Source organism: Magnolia sinica, chromosome 6 (assembly GCF_029962835.1).
Source record: "Magnolia sinica isolate HGM2019 chromosome 6, MsV1, whole genome shotgun sequence".
Taxonomy (NCBI): Eukaryota; Viridiplantae; Streptophyta; class Magnoliopsida; order Magnoliales; family Magnoliaceae; genus Magnolia; species Magnolia sinica.
Window position 1 is genome coordinate 104,538,797 of NC_080578.1, and position 23,792 is coordinate 104,562,588.

A 23,792-nucleotide genomic window follows, 5' to 3' on the forward strand; every position below is an offset into this window, starting at 1 on the left:
TGGATGGTCCATGAACCAAAATCTCCCACATAGGAAAATCCTAACCTTTCACCTCAGATCATGAAAATGGACGGTCAAAATTTGAAATACAGCAACAGTCCGGTGAAGGGTGGCTAGGTCACCTGAAATGGATCTTTGTGGAGTCATAATCCAGTGAGCTAAGTATATGGGAATCTTTCCATGGACATAGTTTCATCCGGACTCTTAACTCACCACATTAATTATCTGGACCGTCCATTACGTCCAGTCCCTCTTCACAGAGAGTTGGAAAAATAAAAATAAAAAATAAAAAATCATACTAACAGATGATCCGAACCGTCCATTTAATGGCATGCAAAATGGATGTAGAAGATTGTTCATGGCAGATAGGCCCATTTACATATGCTTGGAACCATCTGATGGTTATGAGTTTTGCCCAGCTGGAGAAAAAGAGGAGACTAGACGCATTGGACGGTTCATATGTGCATGAGAAGGATTCTATAGACATAGCTGACCAGATCATTACTCTTCACTCAGATTGGATCCTAGATCATGAAATGAACCGTTCATGTTCTCATCTCACAGCGTTATAGAAGCTATGAACGGTTCAGATAATCATTTAAGATACAATCCGTACGGTGGGCACTTACCCCATCAAAACCCACGGTTGATGTTTTCTCCTCTTAACCGTCCATTTCTTTGACCACAAACAAACGGTTATGATTTTACTATCGAATTTAGCTTTTTTGAAATGACTATCCATGATTGGGTACGACATACAAACGATCTAGATTTAAGTTAAAAAGGGTCCCACTTCTCCAAACTGAAAGCCTGCGCACACCGTGCAAACACTCGGGTCCGGTCGTATATTTCTTCCTCAAAACGCCAGGGTTATGTTTGTCATTCCATATTAGATGGAGGATATTTTCATATTTACACAAGACGGGCGTACAGAAGAAGGGCGTAACAGTGAATATATCCTTCCTTTTCTTTTTCATTTTTTATTTTCTTTTATAAATCTGACACTTAGCCGCTTTGTGTCTCTCCTTCCGTTCTATAAAAGCTAAACTGCACCACCTTCTCGTAAACTCTCTCTAGAAACCAAGCATCTTATCGTGCGCACCCTCACTCGCTTATCGTGCGCACACCTCATCAGCAATGGAAGAGCTGGCCGATTCATGGCGGCGCGACGCCCTCTCCCTCGCCGGTTTTCGTCCGCCGGAGACTCCGATGGAGCCGATGGAGTTCCTCTCACGATCTTGGAGCGTCTCCGCCCACGAGGTCTCGAAAGCGCTAGCTCCGTCTCACCCTCCGCCGCTGCTGCTGAAGACGGCGAGCGGTGGCGGTGGAGCGATACTGGAAGATGTGGCGGGAGAGGCGGAGGAGGCGGGGATGGTCGCTGGAAATCCCTTTTCCTTCGCTTCCTCCGTCACGTCACAGCTCGTCATGGAACGAATAATGTCTCAGTCGGTAAGTTCTGTAAAAATAAATAAAAATCGAGTAGTTGAAGAAGAACAAGCAGCAGCTTGGGGTTTTCATAGCAGCTTAGGGTTTTCAAATTAGGTTCTCTCCTCTTCAAATCTTGTTTTTCTAATTTCAATTTTATTTTTTTTTTTCTGTTTTTGCTTACGTGAATGGGATTTTGAAAAAGCATGGCGTTTTTTTTTTTTTTCCTTCTAGAAATTGGATCCTAGTCTTTTCTATAGATTTCTTGACTTGATCTTAAAAAATCATGTTCTTTTTATAGCAATCCTGTTTTATTTTTAGGATTTCTGTTTCCGGTTTCATTCTTTTTTTAAAAATTATTAAATTTAAATTTCTACTATTCATTGTTTGTTTTCCTTCGTGAAATTTCTCTTTTTTGCTTTTGTTATTTGGCTTTCTTTGGCTATTTTAAGGTGATTTTTTCAGATATGAAATCTGAAAAATGGAAATCTCTGTTTTTTATTTTTTGCATTTTTGGTGGAAAATGCAGCAGGAAGTGTCGCCACGTACATCAGGAAGGCTCTCTCATAGCAGTGGGCCACTGAACGGTGGCCAGAGCTGCGGGTCTCTGACTGACAGCCCTCCCGTCTCTCCCTCTGAGATCGATGATTCTAAGGTCTCTCTCTCTCTCTCTCTCTCTCTCTCTCTCTCTATCTGGTTTCTTCTCTTTCTTTGTTTGTTTGTTTTCTTGCTGTCATCTGATCTGATCGGAGTCATGGGACGCGTGATGGACCGTCCTTATTTAAGTAGAAAAGGATCGAAAAGGTGATTCGGAGCTTTTCTGATTTTAGACGCTCCAGCACGGAATCGAGAGAGAGAGAGAGAGAGCTTCTTCCATGACATCCATTCATGCAGTACTGAAAGCCTCGCCTTTTCTGTCCAGACATGAAATTTGTAATTTTGAGAGCTCTGGAGCCTATTTTTCTAATTCTGGGGGGTTTGGCATGCGAGGAAATGTTACTCTGGCTGAGTGGGCAAGGTGATACGCCTGCACTTGGAAATTGCATACGTGGAGTACACGTCATATTTACTTGTCAAAATTATTGTTACCAGTCTAGATGTATCAGGAACCAATTTCGTTTATTCTTTACCTGATAATCAGATTGGCGGACACTAATTGGACGGTTGAGAATGAACAATATCCTGTGGTTCTAGAAGCAGAGGTCAGGATCAGTGTAACAATCTGATTCTTGGACTGTGACTTCACAGCAGTGACTTTAGCAATTTCACCGGTTTCATTTGATTAGATGTATGCCAAGTTTACAAGTTCCAAGTGCCTGCGTATCAAGTGTCATACGCCGCCCGAGTATGATATAACTCCTTGCATGCCCAGCTGGCTAAATTTTGTAAGAGGCTGGTTAGCAGCTTCCCGGACTCCTGATGAAAAGGACGAAAATGCCCTCGTTACCCCTTATGGGGAAAAGTGCCTTGGACGAGTAGTTGAAAAGGCCTGTACGGTACACGTGTGGAGGATCCGCGCCACTCATCATGTACGTACGCTAGCTAAAAAACCAGGCCAGTCCACTCATCAGGTGGGCCACAGGCTCGTGGGCAAAATAAACGGTAGCTTAGCTAACATACGTTAGCCGATGCACACGTGTGGTCAACATGGTGAGTGGACCTCAGTTGAATTCTAGGCTATGGAATGTTAATGATGCCGCGCACTTATGGTGGTGAGTGGACCTTCTGCTCTTTGATTTCAGAAGATTTCCTAGTTTTTACGATGTTCGGGTAGAGCGATTGTACACTACCTTTCCCACAAGCGAGGCCCACTGTTCACTGATCCGAGCCGTTGATATTGTGCCCCACCGTCAGATGTCGTACAATCTAGTGTTTTTTTTTGGGCCGAGCCGTTGATATTGTGCCCCACCGTCAGATGTCGTACAATCTAGTTTTTTTTTTGGGGTGCATGGAGTGATCTGACGCATCAACGTTGTGGATCACTGAAACCATGGCCGTACTTTTATGTACTGAAGGCTCGAACATTGAATACTATTTCTAAGTGGGTGTATCTATCAATGAGGTGGGTGTAGATATCAAACTTATGGTGTGCCTTTTTAGGATTTACTACAATACATACTGACGAATTGTGACTTTTTTGTTTGGTATTCAAATGTGTCCGTTGGATCTGGGGTCATTTTGCAATGATCCGAACCATTAAAATGATGGCATCACTATGGATGGTGACACCCAAAAAAATTTTTTTAAAAAAATGGATAGTCCTGTCATTGGCCTACGAAGCAACGGTTAGAGGAAACGTTCTATGATCGACGGATTAGAATACTCCAATCTCAGATTTATTTTTTCTTTTTTGGGGCGTTTAGATCATGGTTAGCTCAGTCGTATCAACGGTTTGGATCACTGCAATAGGATCCCCAAGTCCAACAGCTAGTGCCTTTTAACATGTTCTATTTTCTTGGGGTTTTGGTAGTCAGCATAGCTCATAGGTACCCGTGATTGTACCTTAAATGATGATCTGAACCGTTCATATTCGAAACTCTATTGTACGGCGTCTAGTACGGCGTCTATCAAAAGAAGCATTGGTTGAACTGGTGATTGTTTATAAAGAAGTTATATTTAAATGGCTCGTCTTCCCGTCAAGATTCAAAGGTCAGGATCATCAATGGAGCATATGATTATATGATCATAGCTTCGATCCATTACTAACGAGAACCTTAAACGGTTCAGATCATTCAAAGGATGCAACCTGGAGTGTGGTACGGTGACACCGTACCTAATCAAAACTCTTTTTTTTCGTGGGTTTTGGTTTTGATGAAAGCAGGATTAATTGGGCACGGAATCCTGGAAAGCTTTGTTTTGACACGATAAATCAGGAAACCTCTGCTTGTTTTAATTACCTTTTTAGCCACAGCTTTTCGTTGAATTTTCCGGATGTGTCCTTGGGAGCGCATGTCACATGGTTCCGCGGCTCACCTGCGCAGGGATGAGGGTAGTGTAGTCTTTTATGAGAAACATGTCGCTGGTTGAAGAGCGTGCCCGCATCGCCATGTTTTCTCTATATGAATGCACGAGTTGCAGCCTCGTTCCACGCTCCCAACTCAAGCGCCCCACCCTTGTGCACGTGCTGGATGCTGTAGTTCTGGCGGCCCCTGTTCTTCGTCCATGAGAAATGGAATACTTAAGGAGTGTGACCAATCATCCATACAGTGTGTGGGCCATCTGAAAGACTCTTGATGAATGTCCTGGATCCCCCACGTGCCACTTTCGGTGGAAGCAACCTGATTTTCCTTGGTGTGTGATCTGGCAATAGAGGTGGTGGGTGTGGGCGTGCCCCATCCTGCACGTCTCTGCAGACCTGGAGGTGGGTCATAATTGTCTTCGGACTGCAATTTTTGGGCAGTGGTCCATCCCACTGGGGCTTGCTACATGGATGGTCTACTAGCATTTTCATTTGAAGGAGGGCTCACTGCTTTTGTTGTGGGCCAGAATGTTTATTAGGTGGGGACCAGAAGTCAGGCCAGTATGGTTATTAGGTGGGCCCAAAAGGAAGGAAGAGGTGCAAAATTTGAGAGGTGGTCCATCCAAGTGGGTTTGCCAGATGGATGGTTTAATATCATTTTGCATATGGTCACATGTGTTTGTGTAGTTTGGTGAGGGTGCAGGATTGGGTGCATTTGATGCAGGTGGTTCAGTGCTCTATGAGTATGGATACGGTGGGCCCAGCTGAATTCATGGTACACCGAATTGATAATTATAGCCATCTCTTCTTCAAATTTCCAAGTTAAGATGGGCAGAGAACAGTCAGCTTCTCAATCTCCAATCCTATGATTTGTCCAATGTGGTGGCCCACCTATGTATCAGAACCGTCCTTTCCATGGGTGTGGACATGTGTGGCATTCTATAATGCATTTCTGACATTTGTTTTTCTGTGTTGCAGTTTTGCCGTTTGAGCAACACTGGAAAAGCCCAATTCCGGGGAGGAGTAGTTGGAGTAGGTGGAGCTGGTGCTGGTGGAGGGGGAGGAAAGACAGTCGGGAGGTGGTTGAAGGACCGGAGAGAGAAGAAGAAGGAAGAATCCCGGGCCCAGAATGCCCAGCTCCATGCAGCTGTGTCGGTTGCGGGAGTAGCTGCAGCTGTGGCTGCCATCGCGGCCGCAACAGCAGCTTCATCATCATCAACTGGTTCTGGGAAGGAGGACCAGATGTCGAAGGCGACGGACATGGCTGTGGCTTCAGCGGCAACATTGGTGGCAGCCCAGTGTGTGGAAGCAGCAGAGGCGATGGGGGCTGAGCGAGAGCACCTTGCAGCTGTCGTCAGCTCCGCTGTTAATGTACGGACGCCTGGAGATATTATGACTCTCACTGCAGCAGCAGCTACAGGTAATCACCTTAAACCTATAACCATTCATGCAAAACCAACCACCAATCACTTCTGCAGAACATCCAAGCCATGAAAAATGTGAGCTGCACCACCATAAAGACTGTCTAGGGTGAAATCCATGATGGCTCACTAACTTGGGAGTGCTACACTGTCCAAAAGGGAGACAGTTGATGGCCATGTACACTTGTGGGTGGATTTGTCTTATTTTCGCTCTAGGTGGTCTTTATGGTGCGTCCCATATGTTGAATGGCTCGTATGTTCTCCAAGAGTGACAGGCGTGGGGATTTTTTCCTATCACCTAGTATATTATCAAGCAATTGTAATTTAATTTGTGATGTATCTTAAAAAAAATAAAATAAAATAAGTCCCATAATCTAGCCAGTAAAAATTGAATTTCTTGTATGCCATGTGCATGTGTGAAATTTCTCCGTGTATTCATCTACCACACTAACATGTTATTCAATTATGTAAATAACCCTTAATGACTAGGACGTGTGTCAAGGAAAAAAGATTAAAAAAAAATGGTGCTGGTTGGACCTTGTGGTGTGAATGTTGTGCTGCTCTTGCTCTTTATTTATTCTTTATTCTTTCCCCTACTTACAAGTAACAGAGTAGGTTGCTTGGTTGCTTGGTATTGGGAAAAAAGAAAAAAAAAATGCTAGCAAAACATTCTCGAGGAGTGATTAAAGTTATTATTTGCCTCACACGTGCTGACATGACACAAGATCTTACCCGGATATGTATCATCCATCCATCCACTTAGTCATAGGCTTGTTAGGAATGTAATGTATTTGTGTAACTCTTATTAGAGTAACCCTATTTAGTTGGCATAAGACTTTGATGATGATGATGAAGTTTCTTCAATAAATCTCATGTAATGCAAGGCCCATTTATATAAGACAACTCTGGCAGAGTATGGTGTAGTGCTGCAACTTGGGTTCATGTTTATTTTTAGGTCCATTGGGTTGGAAAACACCTACCTGAATTGAAATCAGCTTGTGTTAGGTCAGGTTGGGAATAATCACGAGTATTTGGCTGGGTTGGTTGGATTAGGGTTGAGTGTAGAGGAATTCAGGTTTGGTTTGGGTTAGGCACCTAGGGTTGGCTCAGGTTGACCCTTAAACCCGACCCAACCCAACCCCCTCGAGTTGTATGATGGATGATATGCAGGCACTTGCATTTGTACATGTGGAATACGCTTATTTAACTAAAATTGAACTGTCCAACTACAAGTTATAAACATAAAAAGAATATTAATAGAAAGATTAAGCCTCTGGTTTATCAAAATTCCTGTTTTAAATTCAAACTGTCTGGCAGTTCTGGTGTTTCCTGTCTGGTGTCCATTGGGTATCAATTAATTGATTGGGGAATTTCCTCAGTATGGCATTTGAATTGGGGTCTACTAACTGAACAGTTTAATATGAGTTAAAGATAGATCACGAATGGCATCCATCATACTCGGCCAGAGTATCGAAGCTTCGTTAATGAGGATTATTTTAGCCTTTTCATAATGCTGGTTATTGTTTTGTCTGGATTGTTATTGTTTTGTCTGCCTCTATCTTCCTGATTCTGATAACTTGGTTGATTATTTCTGCAGCTCTTCGAGGGGCTGCCACGCTCAAGGCAAGGGCGCTAAAGGAAGTATGGAACATCGCTGCAGTTATTCCAGTAGAAAAAGGCATGGGAACCACACCCAATGGTAGTTACAGCGGCGAACTTGTTCCAGAAGAAAACTTCCTCGGTGTATGTAGCCAAGAGCTCCTTGCAAGGGGCAGTGAACTTCTCAAGCGCACTAGAAAAGGTAAGTGAAATCTGTAAATGCCTAAATCTCTCCATGCAAGAGAAAAAAGAAAATTGCCATAAGTTCTGCTTTTGGTGTGAATGTGCAGGTGCCCTTCACTGGAAGATCGTCTCTGTTTACATCAACCGTTTGGGGCAGGTGCGTGTGACACCAATTACAGTAGGGGAATTATTTGATGCTCTGGTTATGAATGATGCTTGATATGCAGGCACTTAGAAACGATAAAAGTGGCATACATTAGCTCAAAGCAAACTGGCTAAATTGTGGAACTTAACTGTAGTGAAGTTCCAGTCCAAAGATCAGATTGTTTCTACACCAATCTCTGATTTGTGGACACTTGCTTTTTTTTTTTGTTTTTTTTGGAAACATGACCATTAGATAATTTTCTTTTTTCAATTATCCAATAAATTTCCACTATTCTGATAATCAGATAATCAATTGAGCTGAACTCTTGGTTCACAATACATCTTAAGAGCTTTGAGAAGCCCACACATGCTGATTGGACCAGATTTATTTTTGGGAAAGCATGTATGACGTCAGAACAACCTGATGGATGGATCATGGATTGGATCCAAGCACCAAAGTGCCATGCTGGCACAATGTATGGCATGTCCATGTACTTCTTGGACCAGTACACGTAATCTGGGTGGTTTAGTTTGAATTACTCGTGTATGCCGTATATGAAATTTCTTTACTCCTGTGTATCATCCATATGAAATTTTGTGATGCAATTGCAATTTAGTTAGTCACCTCACTTTATTGTGAATTGAGATTCATTATGATGGTGCATCCAAACGCTAACATGAACTTAACGATGGTGAATTTATTTGGATTCTGTCATCTAATGCAGGTAATGGTGAAGATGAAGAGCAGACATGTTGCAGGAACCATCACCAAAAAGAAAAAGAGTGAGTCGAAACTTTTGACCTCCCTCTCTACTTTCACTGATAATAGCCCAACAAGGTTTCTTTTCTCTTTTCCCTTTTCTTTTCTCCTTGGCATTTGTGAAAGTTAAAAGTGGCAAGTGTGGTTGTTTTCAGGTGTAGTTTTGGAAGTTTGCAAGGAGATACCGGCATGGCCGGGCCGGCACTTGTTGGAAGGAGGAGAGAAGCGGCGTTACTTTGGGCTGAGGACGGTGGCACGTGGGGTCATAGAATTCGAGTGCCGGAGCCAGAGAGAGTATGAGATATGGACACAAGGTGTGTCTAGGCTCCTAAGCATTGTCAATGAGAGGAAGCTTTGAAAAACCTGTTACCGTAGGGGCAGGTTTGTAACATCAGATGGCCCACCTGAGATCAGAGCTTAGCAAGAATATGTTTGCCCGTTGGTAATCTCTGAGGCGGACCCCGCCTCTCCTGTAAAATAGTAGTATAATCATCAAAGGGTTCTTTAATGGATTTTTTTGGTTTCTGAAGTGCACAGGAATTTTTGTAGAACACGTTTCAGCACACCACCTTTTGAGCTGTGTTTGAAGAGAGTTGGGAGTATGAAAAGAAAGAGGAAACAGTGGGGAAAAGAGGGAATATTGAGGGTTACACTGTAATTAGACCTTTTAGTAAGTTCCATTCAGCTTGTTAGATTGGTGAAGGTGGGGGCCCATAATTCAGTAACACCTTTTAGTAACACCTTTTAGTACATTCCATTCAGCCGTTAGATTGGTGAAGGTGGGGCCCCATAATTCAATGATATGAAGTGTTGATATAGGGAGCTACACATTGCATGCATGGACTTGCACCAACAGGTGGCCGAGGAAGAAGAGAAAGGACTGCAGCAGTCCATCTAACAAAGGCCCACTAGACTCTTACATGATCTGCAATCTTGGGTAAACCGCAGTACGTGGCCCCGTAAGGAGTGAAGACCCCATCAAAGCAGCTGAGTCAAGAGCAGGCCAAGGATTTTCAATTGGGTCATGTGGGTTAATGACTCGTCTGACCTTATGAACAAACTCACGAGTTGTGACTCAGCTGCAGCTGCTGCTGCCTGAATTGGATTTTGATGAGTCAAAAAAATCCAAGTATCCGGAGTGGCGTAGATCCATGTATGTTCCCCATGGCCATTATAAATGGTAATGGCCAAAACCAGATTGCAACACCCCAATAATGGGCCCTGCGATGTTTACCATCTATTATGGCTTCAACATTACTTCAATTGAATTGCCCCCCTGCCTTCTCTTACCAGAAAAAATAAAAAATGAAAGAAACCCAACAATCCGATCGTTTACTGTCCACAGTGAAAACCAAGCATGTTCTAAATCTGAGCCCCCATCATTTGTGTATTGGTCTCTTTGCAGAGGAAGCTACTCCTGGTAGACTCGCAAGAGTTTCAACACCGGGTCAAGGTAGGTCAACGGGTAGTGAAATCCCACAAGGGCGTGAGTGTGTGCGTGAAAAGTTAAAAAAAAAACGAAAGGGAATGCTCATTGCTTCAATTGCTCTGAAAGCTGTATAAGTTAATAGTGCTCGTAATTGCATTTTGATAAAACTTGCATGGTTTGATCCATTGAGATCTTACGACCGTTTCATTAGGTGCAGCCGCACGATTTATGGGCTACCATGAAAACAACATAACCATTCAATCAAAACAGCCTTGAATATGGATGCGCTCTGAGAGCACTAGAGCAATCCTCGTGTAAGAATTGATTGTTTTCAAGCCCAATCTTCTGTTTTAACATCAAAGGACCATAATCCCCTCCCTGTTGTAGAGAAGCACGGTAAAGAACAATGGGATGTGATGCCTAACATGGTGTCTATTCATTAGGTGGGGGTATGCCCGTGATATGAAGGGACAATCCAAAAATCAGCCTGATCTGAAACTACTGTAATTGACACTGTATGGGCTATTCTCCGTGATGTGGCCCACCTAGGTTTGCCATTGGCATTGAAATGATCACGGTGAACATGATCAGGGACGGCCCACCTTAGTTTTCCATCCGGATGATTAAGATGAAAATGTAGACGTCTACATCACAGAACTTGGGTGTTGAAAGTACTGCTTATAGCAGGTGCGGTAGAGGATTCCTGTCAAACGAATGGCCCACCCTCTCTCAAGGGAGGGCCTGCTCAAAAATCACTGACACCGGTCGCCTCCCAAATGCTAGAGATTTTCGAGGCATGGGGTCCCTCCCATCCACAACAACGGTCTGGATCACTGAACTCTGGGACCATTTGTCCGAACTGAGACACAGCATGTTGCCGATTTCCACGGGACAAGGATCCTACAACGGGCCTTCATCAAGGAAAAGAAGGCAAAATACAAACAGCAGAAGGAATCAAAGCATTCGGGAGGGGGAGGCTCAATGACATTGAAAGAAAGCCAAGCATATATTCAATTCGTTGAGAACTGAAAGCAAGATTGAACATTACGGATCGGTTACAGGAACTAACACCTTTTACATGGTCATTGTTGTGATGGCCATTGATGGGCCGGAACACCTTTCAACTATCAGCTGCTCTGAAGAGTGTGAGGAGTGACAGGAAAAGGTTAATGATGTCGAGATACAAAGATACGGCGGCCCATATATACTCATCATACGAGTAGCGCTTTATCAGGTTGTCCGTGTCATATATGATGTACCCAGAGAATACAATTGCCGCCAAGCCACCATATATCATCATTGTTAGTTTACCCATTGGGAACAGCATCTGCAATATCAGAATTGGGAATGACACGCCTTGATTCAGTACAAGAATACAATACTCCCACAAGATTCAAAAGGTTTAGGAACTAAGAACCACAGTTCCTCTTCGGCTAGCCTGGCCCAAGCCCACCACAGACCCGGGCTCACTTTGGTCTGCTGCCCTAAGCTGCTTTTCCCCAGCCTGAATTATTTAGGACTGTTGGGCTGAGTGGGGCATCACCCATCTCCTTGATTCTTGTTCTGGGTTTGGACATGGGGTCATGGACTCAGAACTATGGTTTTAAGACTCCGACAAATCAACTCGGACTCAGTTGGAACTGATCCAGTTCGACACGATGGGTCACCCAGATGATCACCCCCACCAGGGAAAGTCATTACGAGTCATCACCAAGTCTTTTAACCATGCTCAGATCGTAGCTCATGGACCATGCAGCCTTGTTGTAGCCATACCTAACACCAATGACAGATGGGGTTTCATGAGGTGAAGATGTCACATACCTGGATGAGGGAGAACACCACCAGCACTATTATGGCGGAAAACAAGAATGGTCCAAGGAAGTTGAAATCATGGCCTCTCCTAGCAGCCCAGAATGTGTAGAGCGTGAGACTCACGACCACCGCAGTCGTTAAAATAACAGATTCTAAAATAACCTTCCCTGTTTGCAGTGAAAACAATTCAATTTTAATCAGATCTCAAGGTCACAAAGAACATTGAATAGAATAATGCAGACCCAAACCAGGAGCCAAGATCACATGTTTCAGACTCATATGACAATTGAGGAATTATACTATCCTCCACACGAGGATACACCAGATCATTGGGCTATTCAACCCAATGAAGATGAGTCCATGCCCCAAAATCTCCAAACTGGAACTGGTCCTATGTGGACTGGGCTTTCAAAAAAATAAAATAAAATGAATGCACAGGCTCTTCCATTCCTAGCTGTCCATTTGCAGCAAGGTATTAGAAAACAGCTGCGTAACAGTCATGATGATTGTTACATAACAGTAATGGTGAGACCCAATTGTGTAACAGGGCTGTATGTAATGCCCGATCTGGGTGGTGGGAGTAACATGCCTGTAACAGCCGTTACAGGCCGATACTATTTTTTTTTCCCTTCAAAAGAAATTCCCATCATTACAGGGCTGCAAGGCCCATATTATAATGTCATACAGCCGGTCGGTATAGTTATAGTTACCGTTGCCTAATGCCTTGATTCACCACAGACTGTAAAGGTAGAAAGTATAGTCTGGATCACTGAACTGTGTTTCCAATTTAACAAAATGAAAAGAGCATACTGGGCACATCCTCAAGTCAAGGATCACATCCTCTTTCTTTAAAAAATTGCAAAATTTCAAACGAGTCAAGAATCACTTATATCAAATGTTTAAGCGAAGAGGGAGAATCAGAAGAAATTCAATTAATCACGAATGACCCATTCAGAGTTTTTAATTGTCCTTTTTTGAAAGCTTGGTCCCATTCTGGATTGGGCATGAGATTGTTTAATTCATAAAATTCTTTACAAAGTCTAAACCAAAAAAAAAAAATATGTTCAAGTGATAGACAGTTGGAAAGGCATACTTCTCTAAAGAAATGGCAATCACACAATCAGGCATCAATTGACCAAGCAGAACCTTGGAAATATCAGACAAACTGCTTTTACTTCAACTAGGGTGTGGCATGTGCGATGCACATAGAGAGAGCAAGGAAGAGAGATCAGAGGGTAGGGTGTGGCAGAGCGGTTGGTTGCAGGCTGCAAGCTGAGAAAGAGAGAACCACTGAAGCAGTTTCAAATGGTAAGCATCCAATCTAACTGTTTAGAGTGTTCTGCCCCACTTGAGTTTTAGATCTAGTGACAAGGTATTCAGAACGATAACGGTAGCCGTAACAGCGACTACTGTTACCTTTACAATACGGTCTGTAACGGCCGTTAACAGACTGTTACGGGGGCTGTAACGGCCTTTACAAGTCATTTTTCCCGTTACGGCCTTTACAACCCCGTAACGTGTGATGGTAGCCACCGTTTCCTTTATGTAACAGCCTTTAGGCCCCGTAACGGCTGTAACGGCACACCATGAGATATACCATCTGCCCCACTTGAGTTTTAGATACACCTCAGTTTTGTTCTCCCATCCTAGAATAAGGTGCTGCTACTGATGGATAACAGATGTCACAAAGACATCATGGTGGGACCCATGTGGTTTTTATTGGACAGACTTCATAGAGGGGAGAGGAGGGTGTGGGCCACTCTCATGAAATAAAATGTGAAATAAATACCCTCAGTTGAAGGGCAGGGCATCAGGTATCCTTTTGTTTACTTCTCTTGATGACTAACATCTCGTGGTATATATAGTAAAGATAAATTGCCAAGCTCAAAGATTCATCTTTATTTAGCTACAGCCATTTAAATATGAGCACCGTGGATCTCATCAATTACCCATAAGGCAATACAAAGATTGAGAGTCAAGGTGAGACCGATGCTTACACAAATCACCAGCTCCCCTGCATTTTCCATACCAAAGCACATGATCCGAATTATGGGCCATTCATGAAGTTAGGGTTCTCTAATCCTAGTGTTGCTTAAACTAATGTAAAATTAGAATTCAAATGTAGAGATTTATACCGTGTTTATGCAATTGCATGCATATAATATGATGACTAGTAGCATTCATCATTTCATCTATAAACTACAATACTAATGTACTGGAGGAACCCGGTACACTTATCAATTACAATATCAATGTAAAATTACCATTGCACATACCCAGCATATGCACTGGAGGGACCCAAAACACTTATCAATTACAATATCCGTGTAAAATTACTACTGCACATACCTAGTATGGACTGAAGGGACCCACTTGATCCTACCCCAAGTGTTATTGGAGGTAGTATCCCACACAGTTCTAAAAACTCAGAAATATCGATGCAGACTAGTTTCAAAACTTGGAGAAAAAAAATACTCAATTCAACTTGCCTGAGTTGACACGACTTGACCAGATTTCACCAAGACCCAAGAAAAACCGTGGTCACAACTCCATGTAAACTCAAGAAGCACTTGACTCAACTCCAAAAAAAAAATAAAAATGGCAGAACTAGATGAAAACCTTTTAAAACTAGATAAAACTCTTCCCAACATTTTTTTTAATATTAAACGTATATTTTAAATACATTGATTAATACTGAAAAAACTTGGGTTTTAAATATGACGAGAAAACAGCCAGAGTTTTCAAGTCGATTCAACTCGACTGGGTATCAAGCCAAATCGATTTTTTTTGTATTTTAAACTATTATATTACGTACCGGTCCCCATACCATGTATTGGAATTTGGAAGCAACCTGGGATCCGGGTAAAGGTGGATGAGACCACTCTTTGGGAGACAATCTCCGAGAATGATGCAGATAGAGTATACCAGAGTCAGCAAACAGACGTCTAAGGATTTCTCAACATCAAGAATTTACCTCTACCATATAAGAGGATACACACAGCGCATACCCAATCCAACAGATGGTTTAGCATTCCTAGGCTCATTAACAACGACAAACAAATTTCCATTGCTGCATAATGTGACCAATGGACGGAATAACAGTACCCAAGAGAAGGAAAAAAAAAAAAAAAACCCCCCCACAAATCAAGCCAAAGATGATAGAGAAAAGAGCACGGGCAGGAAATTCAGGAGCTGACCAATAATATTATCATCAGGTGATGCTGATGTCAATAATGGGCCAAAAAGGCTCAGTTTGTGGAGGATAAGGAAATCATCCTTTCTATTTATGAGAAGTTTTAGGGATTTATGATTCATTAATAGATAGAGTCAAGAGAGGTTTCAAAAGTCCCAAATTTGGGACGTCATCAGTTCAAGTTAAGGACTGTTTTAGTAACAGGTTTCGACCGTTTCAGTGCTTGTTCTTCATTCAATAATTAAGGAAAGGGAACTAATCAGGTTATTTTAGAATTGTTTCTTTTCTTGATAACAAGTTTTGTAGCCTTAAATTAGTTTATAAACTAAGTGCTCAAGTGCTATTTAGTAACACTTCTGTTTAAGATTCCATGCTACAAAAAGAAAAAAATAATAATAATAAAAAAAATTAAAGTTTTAAAAAAAATTAAAAAAAATAAAAAATCTTGGTGGTCAGTACATGGACTAGTAATGGACGATTGGAATGAAAAAAATAGTCAGTCCTAATTTGACAAGCAAACTTCTGTTGGCTAGATTTTACAATTGCTCAATTGATCCAGTTTTGAGCAATGATCCATCCATGGTAGGTCCGAAATTTGGACGGTTTAATTCAGGTTAGTGAATGCCACATCTACGATTTGAGTGCCTGGGTATCAACCATCACCTCTGCGGGAGTATCAACTAACTCCCCTTTACATGAATTTGTTTTCTATCAAGCATGCATTGGTTTTCAAAGTAGGGTTCAAGCCCATAGCTCAATGGTAAACAGGGTGCATTTCAACATTGACGTCTCGTGTTTGAGCCAAGATTTCCCACTTACCTATAAAAAAAGAATTTATCAGTTTTCCAAATTCAAGAATTAAAACATTTTGACTTAAAAGCAAACTTAAACTAAGTGTTGTAGCCCCCACAAAAACTTGAAATAATAAGTCAATTGGATATGCTCAGGAAATCTAGTAAGTCGTTCATATCAAAGCCTAATGCAACTACAACTCTTAGTTAGCTTGCATGATTTGGACCCTCGAAACTCCAACAAGGACCTGTTTGGACACAAGTAACGCAACTTCCACAAAAGTGGGGCTTTCATCAACACACCAAAAGCCAATCCAATCGGTTTTCAGCGAGTGGGCATTTCAGCGCCTATTTTATCTGTTGACTTGAAAACGATGATTGCAGGTGGGTTTCCAAATGGGCACAAAACCATCGTTTTAGATCGAAATGGGGGTTTCATCTACGAACAGTGGTTTTGATAATGTGTCCAGACAGGTACTAAATGTTGTCATTCCCAACCTCCAAACTGTGACCTATAAAATGAATGCATCTAAAACAAACAAACAGGTTGGTGTGACTAAAGCTAGTTGCATTGCCATCATGGATATGATACCAAAACAACTGTTTTTAATCCATGATTCCACCCAACTACACTCTCATGGGGTCTGATACTGAGTTCGCCTTCTATGAGAAGATTCCAGGGCACGCTTCAAAAGACGAGGTCCCATGACTCATCCCAAGCCAGTCACCAAACCACACCCCAATCATTATAAACTTGGGAAATGGTTCGGTGCAACTAATGCCAGCCATATAACCATTGAGGATGCGACACCAAAACCAATATTTCCAATCCACGATTCCACCCAACCGCACTCTTGCAACAACCAACCAAACACATTACAATCCCCGAATCACAGAATTTCAATTCCACAACTCAATTGATTCCGCTCAACGACACTCATGCAGCGACCAACCAAACACATTAAAAACCCACAAATTGCAGAATTTCAATTCAATTCCAAAATTCAATCATTCTTTCACTCAACAAACCCCCCAAAATCAGATATACCAGATTATTTTTTCCAATATATAGCTAGGGTTAGGGTTTTTCGTTTACTTCCATCTATCCATAATACCATTAAAAAGGAAAAAAAGAAAAGACAAGATTAGGGTTTCAATCACATACCACTGGTGAATGCGCACGTCAGCCCGACGGCGAAGCTGAGAGACACCGTAAACACACCAAGGAGAAGGAAGTTCACAGGATGCCATTGATAATAGTAATACAGAGGACAGATAACTGCCAAAGAAGAACAAGAACAAGATGAAGAATCACACAACAGAATCGAATGAAGAGAGAGAGAGAGAGAGAGAGAGAGAGAGAGAGAGAGAAGATTACCAATGAACGGCAGGATGATGATGAAGATGTAGAGGCCCAGCCCCACCCCCGACGAGACGAAGAAGTGGGAGATAGGGCGGACGGTGACGACTGTTGTAGCAACGGCAATGGTCAGCAGCATCTGGATGGTGAGGATGGAGTATATCTTCCTAATGAAGGCCCACCGCAGCTCTGGGTTCTCGAGCATCAACGGATAGAGTGGCCGAGCACCGGTCTCGACGTCGCCGGTCTTGCCGTACGCTGGGACCCACATCGTTTCTGGATCAGAGCAGAGTACAGAGAAAGCGTAGACACGCGAGCAGGGAAGGAAATGAGAATTCAAGAAGGAAGAAAATGGCGAGAAAAATGCTGGATTCGTTCGTCGCAGAGAATTGAATTCGAGTGAAGAAGACGGACGTTTGGAAGCAGAGATAAAAAGGGTTAGAGAAAGTTCGAGAGCCTTTAAGACAGAGGATTTTCTAATGGAGGCTCGCGCAATCTGATCGCTACTTTTTGCTAGACTAAATCATGATCTGGACCGTTGATTTGCATCTTTCCAATGTAGATGGGCCATGGGAAAAAGTAAGGGAGCCCTTAAGATGGATGATTTTCTAAGGAAGCCTTTGCATCTTTCCAAAGGATTAGAGAAAGTTCGAGAGCCTTTAAGATAGAGGATTTTCTTAGGGAGGCTTGACACAATTTGGTCACTACTTTTTAATAAATTAAATCATGATCCAGATCGTTGATTCGCATCTTTCCAGTGTAAATGGCTATGGGAAAAAGTAAGGGAACCTTTAAGACAGGAGATTTTCGAAAGAAGCCTTTGCATCTTTCCAAAGGATTAAAGAAAGTTCGAGAGCCGTTAAGATAGAGGATTTTCTAAGGGCTTGGGCGCTACTTTTTGCTAGACTAAATCATAATTCAGACCATTTATTTGCATCTTTCCAGTGTAGATGGGCCATGGAAAAAGGTAAGGGAACCTTTAAGATAGATGTTTTTTTAAGGGAGCCTCTACATCTTTCCAAAGGATTAGAGGAAGTTGCATGGCCTTTAAGATAGAGGATTTTCTAAGGGAGGCTCGTCCAATCTGATCACTACTTTTTGCTAGACTAAATCATGATCTAGACCATTGATTTGCATCTTTCCAATGTAGATGGGTCACGGGAAAAAGTAAGGGAGCCTTTAAGACGGAGGATCTTCTAAGGGAGCCTTTGTAACTTTCCAAAGGATTAGAAAAAGTTCGAGAGCCTTCAAGTTAAAAGGATTTTCTAAGGGGGGTTTGCGCAATCTGGTCGCTACTTCTTGCTAGACTAAATCATGATCCAGACCGTTGATTTGCATCTTTCCAATGTAGATGGACCATGGGAAAAATATAGCTCATCATAGATTTCACAGTACATGGATAAGAGATTTTGAAATAATTGTTAGACTAGCATTTCTGAAATCATCTTCATTTTGATAGTGAGAATACGAATGATCAGTTGAAATTTCAGTAATTAGGATATAAGAGATGGGTCTATCTAGATGAACGGTCTAGATCACGGTGAAAGGAGCGAATAGATGAGCGAGTTTCTATGTGGCGAGCCTTGCTGCTTAACCGCTTGAGGTGTTTTAGGAACCGTACCAACTACTGCAAAAGGTTCGTGGGAGAGAAAAGGTGCTGACAGGTGGACAAAGTAAAAGCTTAGGGAGATCTTCGCGCGTGGATAATTAGTGGGGATATTCACGTAGCCATGTGGGGCCCACTGTGGAACAAGGATCAGGTGGGTCCCACCAGTGGAAGCGAGAACGTGCTTAGCCCGGAATGGATATTCGAAAAAAAAAAAAGAAGTAATTACCATAGGGTACAGTTACCTACGGCCCACCGTAATGTGGGAATGCAATCCAATCCGTCCAGTAGATGCTCCGCACATTGGGATTCGATCTGGAAACCCCACACGTGGATAACTCAGCTGGGCCACACCTAAGGAAACATTGGGGGATGTAGGGTAGGGAAGCTATAAACTTCGAAATGAAATGCGGGGTCCACCGTATAGTTTACATGCCATCAATGCCGTTCATCAGGTGGGCCCCACCAAAATGAAGAGAAAGGTGATATTTGGGTCATTCCAACAAAGTGAGATGGGGCCAATACGTATGTATTAGGAGTGATTGTGCATTGCTCGAACATGTAGAGGATTGGACTGATCTTGGATCGCTATGATTCTTTTCATGTGCGGTGGATATGAGGAGTTCAATCAGATTTACGGTTTGGATTCTACACAGACATCACCTGCTGGACCACATAGATCGCACGTGCTATGTGATCATTCCCCAATAAATCAGATCCATCCATTTTATATTTAATCTAGACGTGTGGCCATCCTGATGACCAGATCCGCCTGATTTTCGGCCAACCTGAGGAATGGCACTGGACATTAGACGCGTGTCAGTTACGCGCGCGTGTGGCGAGAACTGCCGCGCGTCGCCTTCGAATTTCCGCATGTGTATGACGTCCAGGCGCAGGGAGCTCTCGCGTTCGGGACAAACCATCAAAGGACATCATGCGGTATAGGAGGAATACCGGAAATATGGTAGAGCAATCTTCATAGAACACGTGGTAAGGTGATGCATCAATCGGGTCCACCCATATGAAGGGAAAAGGACCGATTACTTATTTTAAAAATTAAAAACATGAGAAAATCCTATCTGTTTGTCAATTTTACACTCATGATCATCATATTCGACGGTTGATATTTTTCTATTTCAACTGTCAATTTATTTTCCTTAGAACAGATTGAAAGATCTTCGAACTGTTTGATTTTTGATATATAAACCATCCTGGCTAGATAGATATATATGGATGGACAAGATTGATAATTTATACTTCCAAGTGTCCTGTACAGATAGATATTGCTCTACCATGTTACGGTTCTTCGTGCTGCACCATATCATTTCCAACCGCGAATGATGCTTCTAGGCTTCTCTCGTCCTGTGGCCCTGGTGATTCCATACGTACCCTTCTACGCCTCTCTCGTTTCTTCGGAAGCGGATTGCGTGGTCCGGGGGGGCAGGGATCTGTGGGGCCCACCATGATGTAAATGTTTTATCCACACCGTTAATACTTTTTATAAGACTATTTTGAGTTATAATCCGAGAAATTATGGAGGTCCACAGATAAAGTGGACCACACAAAAGGAAGAAGAGGTGATAATGACACCAACAGTTGAAACTTTCTATGGGCCACCATGATGTTTTTTAACCATCCAACCTATTCATAAGGTCATGTAGACTTGAATGAATGAAAAAAAAAATATCAGCTTGATCCAAAACTTCTACAGATCCCAAGAAGATTTTAATGGTGGGTATTCAATCCCTACTTTATGGTCCACTTAAGCGTTATTCTGCATTGTTTTTGGCTTTAAATACTAAAATGATATCTGTAAATATGTATGGACCGCGTGGATAAAACCATTACATCATGATGGCCTTCACAGAGCCCTGCACGGACGGAATCGTTCGGGCGGGGGTACGACGCAAACCGCTTCTTCTCGTTGGATTCGCTTCTAAGTAAGGTAAAAGTTTTGATACTCTGGAGAACACGGTGGATGATAATCAGGCCCTGGAAAATGAATATATTATATACAATAAGTCAATATTTAAACTTTAAATGTGATTTTTTTCATGTAGATATATCATTGAGTGAAAAATTACGCATATACGGTTACCTGACTATCATATTGGTGGACATTTATTGGACGGTTAACAATGAAATTATCCAATGGTTCTATTTCCATGAGCAAGTGTTCGCTATCAGATGTTAGGAACGTTCTAGCAATCTAATATTCTGATATTGACTTAGACATGTTTGAGTTGAAGATTTAGTAGCTGTTATTTGAGTAAGTTTGCACCACGTGTATGACTACTCAAGTGTATGCGTATCAAGCGTTATCCATGCATGAGAATTATTACAGGAATCCGGGGAAAGAGAACGCGGATTCGGTGTGGCCGGAAAACAAACACGACTTCCGTGAGGCCGTGACCGTGGGGCCCACCTTGTTGTGTGTGTTATAAATCCATGCCGTCCATCCATTCTAATAGGTCATTGTTGGGCATGATCTCGAAAACACTTCACCCCATGTTGATAAGCTGATAGAGTTTGAACAGGCAGGTGGACAATTACACTCTGATCATAAACCCTAAACTCAGAAGTTTAAATCTTAAGAAAGTCAATCCTAAAATTCTAAAATCAGCTCATCCAACCCAGCTAACTCAGTCAATCCGATTAGCCTAATCCGAAACCTTAGGAACCCAAAACCCTAGAGCATCAATTCGATAAGTCAACTCATTGAGTCAACTCACCCGGTCAGCCTACTCAACCAACAACCCCGTCAACTTACCTAATTAAGTCCAAAACTAATCTCAATCGAAGAAATGACCTAAATTAGATGTATGGTTAGATGCATACTGCTCGTTGAATATTTAAGACTTAAATTTGTCAGAACCCTAAGTCTTAAGGTTTTTATTATTATTATTATTATTTAAAATTTTAATTTTATCAGAACCCTAAGTCTTAAGTTGAATAGACCATTGGATGGGTTATACCAATCTAAGACAATCTTAGGCTAAGAATCATGCGCTAATTTCCTATGGTGAACCATTGGATGGTTGAGATCCGATTTGATGTGGATCGACAATCAAAATCCGAACATCAGATTATGCTGACAAACAAGTTTGATTATTAATCTAACCATCTGATGAGCCGAATTGATCAATCAATGTTAATCATTATAATTGTTTATAAATGGTGTATGGATGGTTCGGATCAAGTTGATCAACAGTTGTCCCTTAAAAATAATTAAGAGGTGATTAGTGGTTGGTCTTGATCCATCTATCAAACATAATTTGGATGCTCATTAAAGTAAATAAATCCTCAAATTTTCGATTAAATATGTCATAATATGACTTTCTTCAATACGAGCTTTGATTCAATTAAAGGTGTCGAAAATAGTCCAGCAACCAAACTATGTGAAATTCGATTTTTTTTTTTATTCGATCTAAGTATGTTTGATTCGATCGAAGTCGATTATATCGAAAAGTCCCGTCGATTCGATTCATAGCTTTGTCAATTCGATTGACGGATATCTAGACAATTTTGTTAACTTCCTAGCTTTGATAATTGGTTCAATAAATTCATGATACATATAATATAGTTTACAATCGACCATTAATAGGTTGTTTTAAGGTGGTCAAACACTTTTAATTGATCAAGTGGGTCCCACAACAACCTATGAGAATCGAGAACAATATGTTAAGGGTTGGGTCCAAAGGAATTAATCCAATTGATTGATACATTTTTTGACCTTGTTATGGAAACTAGATTAATCAAAGGTGGTCCCCACCAAGTGAACCAATAGGATCAGTCAGTAATCTCATTTATGTGGTTTGAAGAAGTTCTAATTCAAATTAAACTGATTGCTTTACGAAATCATCTCTACTGAATCAAGGTAAGTGATCCCGATATGTTTTTCCTCTATGAAGTTAAAATAGATTCATTGTTGATATGTTTGTATGTTTACTTTGATATTGTGTTTATGTTCTCTTACTTGATTTGATTACTACATTGATAACGATGATTAGTTACATCATTTGCTTTGATGTATTAATATGATTTTACTGTATAAATGCATCTTGTGATTTGATTGGTTGAGTGGATATAACTATGAATTGATGTCTATAATGACATAATCAAATGACATAAAAATTGTGTTGATTATAATCTAAGAATTATAACGATTTTTACAATTCAAGGTTTATAACTACTTTGCTATAATTCTGCATCCATTTACTGCATCCACAATTCGTGCCTGAGTTCATGGGAGACTTCCCTGAATGACATTCCTAGTAAAATCGTTACTAGATGCCTATTATACTAGTGGAAGCCTACTCATGAAGTAGATGCGAGACTTGCCCATACCTACCAAAAGGCAGTTGTAAGTTAATGGGTTTGCAACTCAAGCAAAGTGGACAGATTCCTACTTAATGCATCCACACACATTAATACATATGCACAACATTTACAATTATGAACTTATATTATATATGATTAATTGTTGTTACTCTATTTTAATTTGATACGAAGAACTATGTTGGGACTTCTCACTAGGCCTAGCCAACTTACCATGTATTGATGTAAAACTTTACAGATGTGACTGAGGATGAACCATTGACTTAAGAGTAGCAAGACGTGATCAAGCTAGGAAAAGACCCATGTAACACGTGGCCCTATATGACATTAGAAGAAGTGGCAGCTTTGGACCAGCCATGATTAGTAGTGATATATCATCCACATATACAAGTAAAATAGTAAATTCTTGTACAGAATGACAAACAAAGAGAGAAGTATCGGCAGAAGATCCAACAAATCCCAAACCTGAAGATAATTTGTAAGGCGAAGATACCACACACGTAGAGCCTGTTTAAAACTATATAAGGCTTTGCTGAAGCGACAAACATAATGAGGATTAGATATATCCACAAACCCTTGGGGTTGTGTCATGTCCACTTCCTCAATAAGAATGTCATGAAAGAACGCATTTTGCATTAAGTAGGCATATAGCCCAACCATAATGAAGGGCAAGAGAGAGAATCAACTGAACCATAATATTCTTGACAACAGGACTGAATGTATCACCATAATCAATACCAAGTTGCTGATGAAAGCGTTTCACAATGAGGCG

At 41.4% G+C, this 23,792-nt stretch overlaps 2 protein-coding genes across 3 annotated transcripts; one reads left to right on the plus strand and one right to left on the minus strand.

Annotated features, from left to right (window-relative positions):
- Nucleotides 1-993: 993 nt before the first annotated feature.
- Nucleotides 994-9,020, plus strand: LOC131249401 (VAN3-binding protein-like). 2 transcript variants are annotated; one of them, XM_058250157.1, is made up of 7 exons: nt 994-1,449; nt 1,958-2,080; nt 5,363-5,804; nt 7,403-7,606; nt 7,695-7,744; nt 8,457-8,514; nt 8,647-9,020. In XM_058250157.1, exons 1-7 carry the CDS (start codon nt 1,138-1,140, stop codon nt 8,847-8,849), a joined length of 1,392 nt encoding a protein of 463 aa, XP_058106140.1. In that variant the 5' UTR covers nt 994-1,137; the 3' UTR covers nt 8,850-9,020. The 2 variants fall into 2 exon arrangements, with proteins under 2 accessions (XP_058106140.1, XP_058106139.1); XM_058250156.1 differs by having other exon boundaries at nt 995-1,449; nt 1,955-2,080.
- A 1,887-nt stretch (nt 9,021-10,907) lies between these two features.
- On the minus strand, nt 10,908-17,488 carry LOC131249403 (protein LIFEGUARD 2-like). Its single transcript, XM_058250158.1, has 4 exons — nt 17,095-17,488; nt 16,882-16,995; nt 11,742-11,899; nt 10,908-11,247 (listed from the first exon to the last, which is right to left on the minus strand). Exons 1-4 carry the CDS (start codon nt 17,345-17,347, stop codon nt 11,041-11,043), a joined length of 732 nt encoding a protein of 243 aa, XP_058106141.1. The 5' UTR covers nt 17,348-17,488; the 3' UTR covers nt 10,908-11,040.
- Between the last annotated feature and the right edge of the window lie 6,304 nt (nt 17,489-23,792).

What these genes read in the sequence shown, in the direction of transcription:
- LOC131249401 (XM_058250156.1), top strand. Translation starts at nt 1,138, where the DNA reads ATGGAAGAGCTGGCCGATTCATGGCGGCGCGACGCCCTCTCCCTCGCC. An exon ending in CTGAGATCGATGATTCTAAG is followed by an intron (nt 2,081 to 5,362) that starts GTCTCTCTCTCT and finishes TCTGTGTTGCAG; the next exon opens with TTTTGCCGTTTGAGCAACAC. An exon ending in ACATCAACCGTTTGGGGCAG is followed by an intron (nt 7,745 to 8,456) that starts GTGCGTGTGACA and finishes CATCTAATGCAG; the next exon opens with GTAATGGTGAAGATGAAGAG.
- LOC131249403 (XM_058250158.1), bottom strand. Translation starts at nt 17,347, where the DNA reads ATGTGGGTCCCAGCGTACGGCAAGACCGGCGACGTCGAGACCGGTGCT. An exon ending in GACGTGCGCATTCACCAGTG is followed by an intron (nt 11,900 to 16,881) that starts GTATGTGATTGA and finishes CACTGCAAACAG; the next exon opens with GGAAGGTTATTTTAGAATCT. An exon ending in TGGTGTTCTCCCTCATCCAG is followed by an intron (nt 11,248 to 11,741) that starts GTATGTGACATC and finishes CTGATATTGCAG; the next exon opens with ATGCTGTTCCCAATGGGTAA.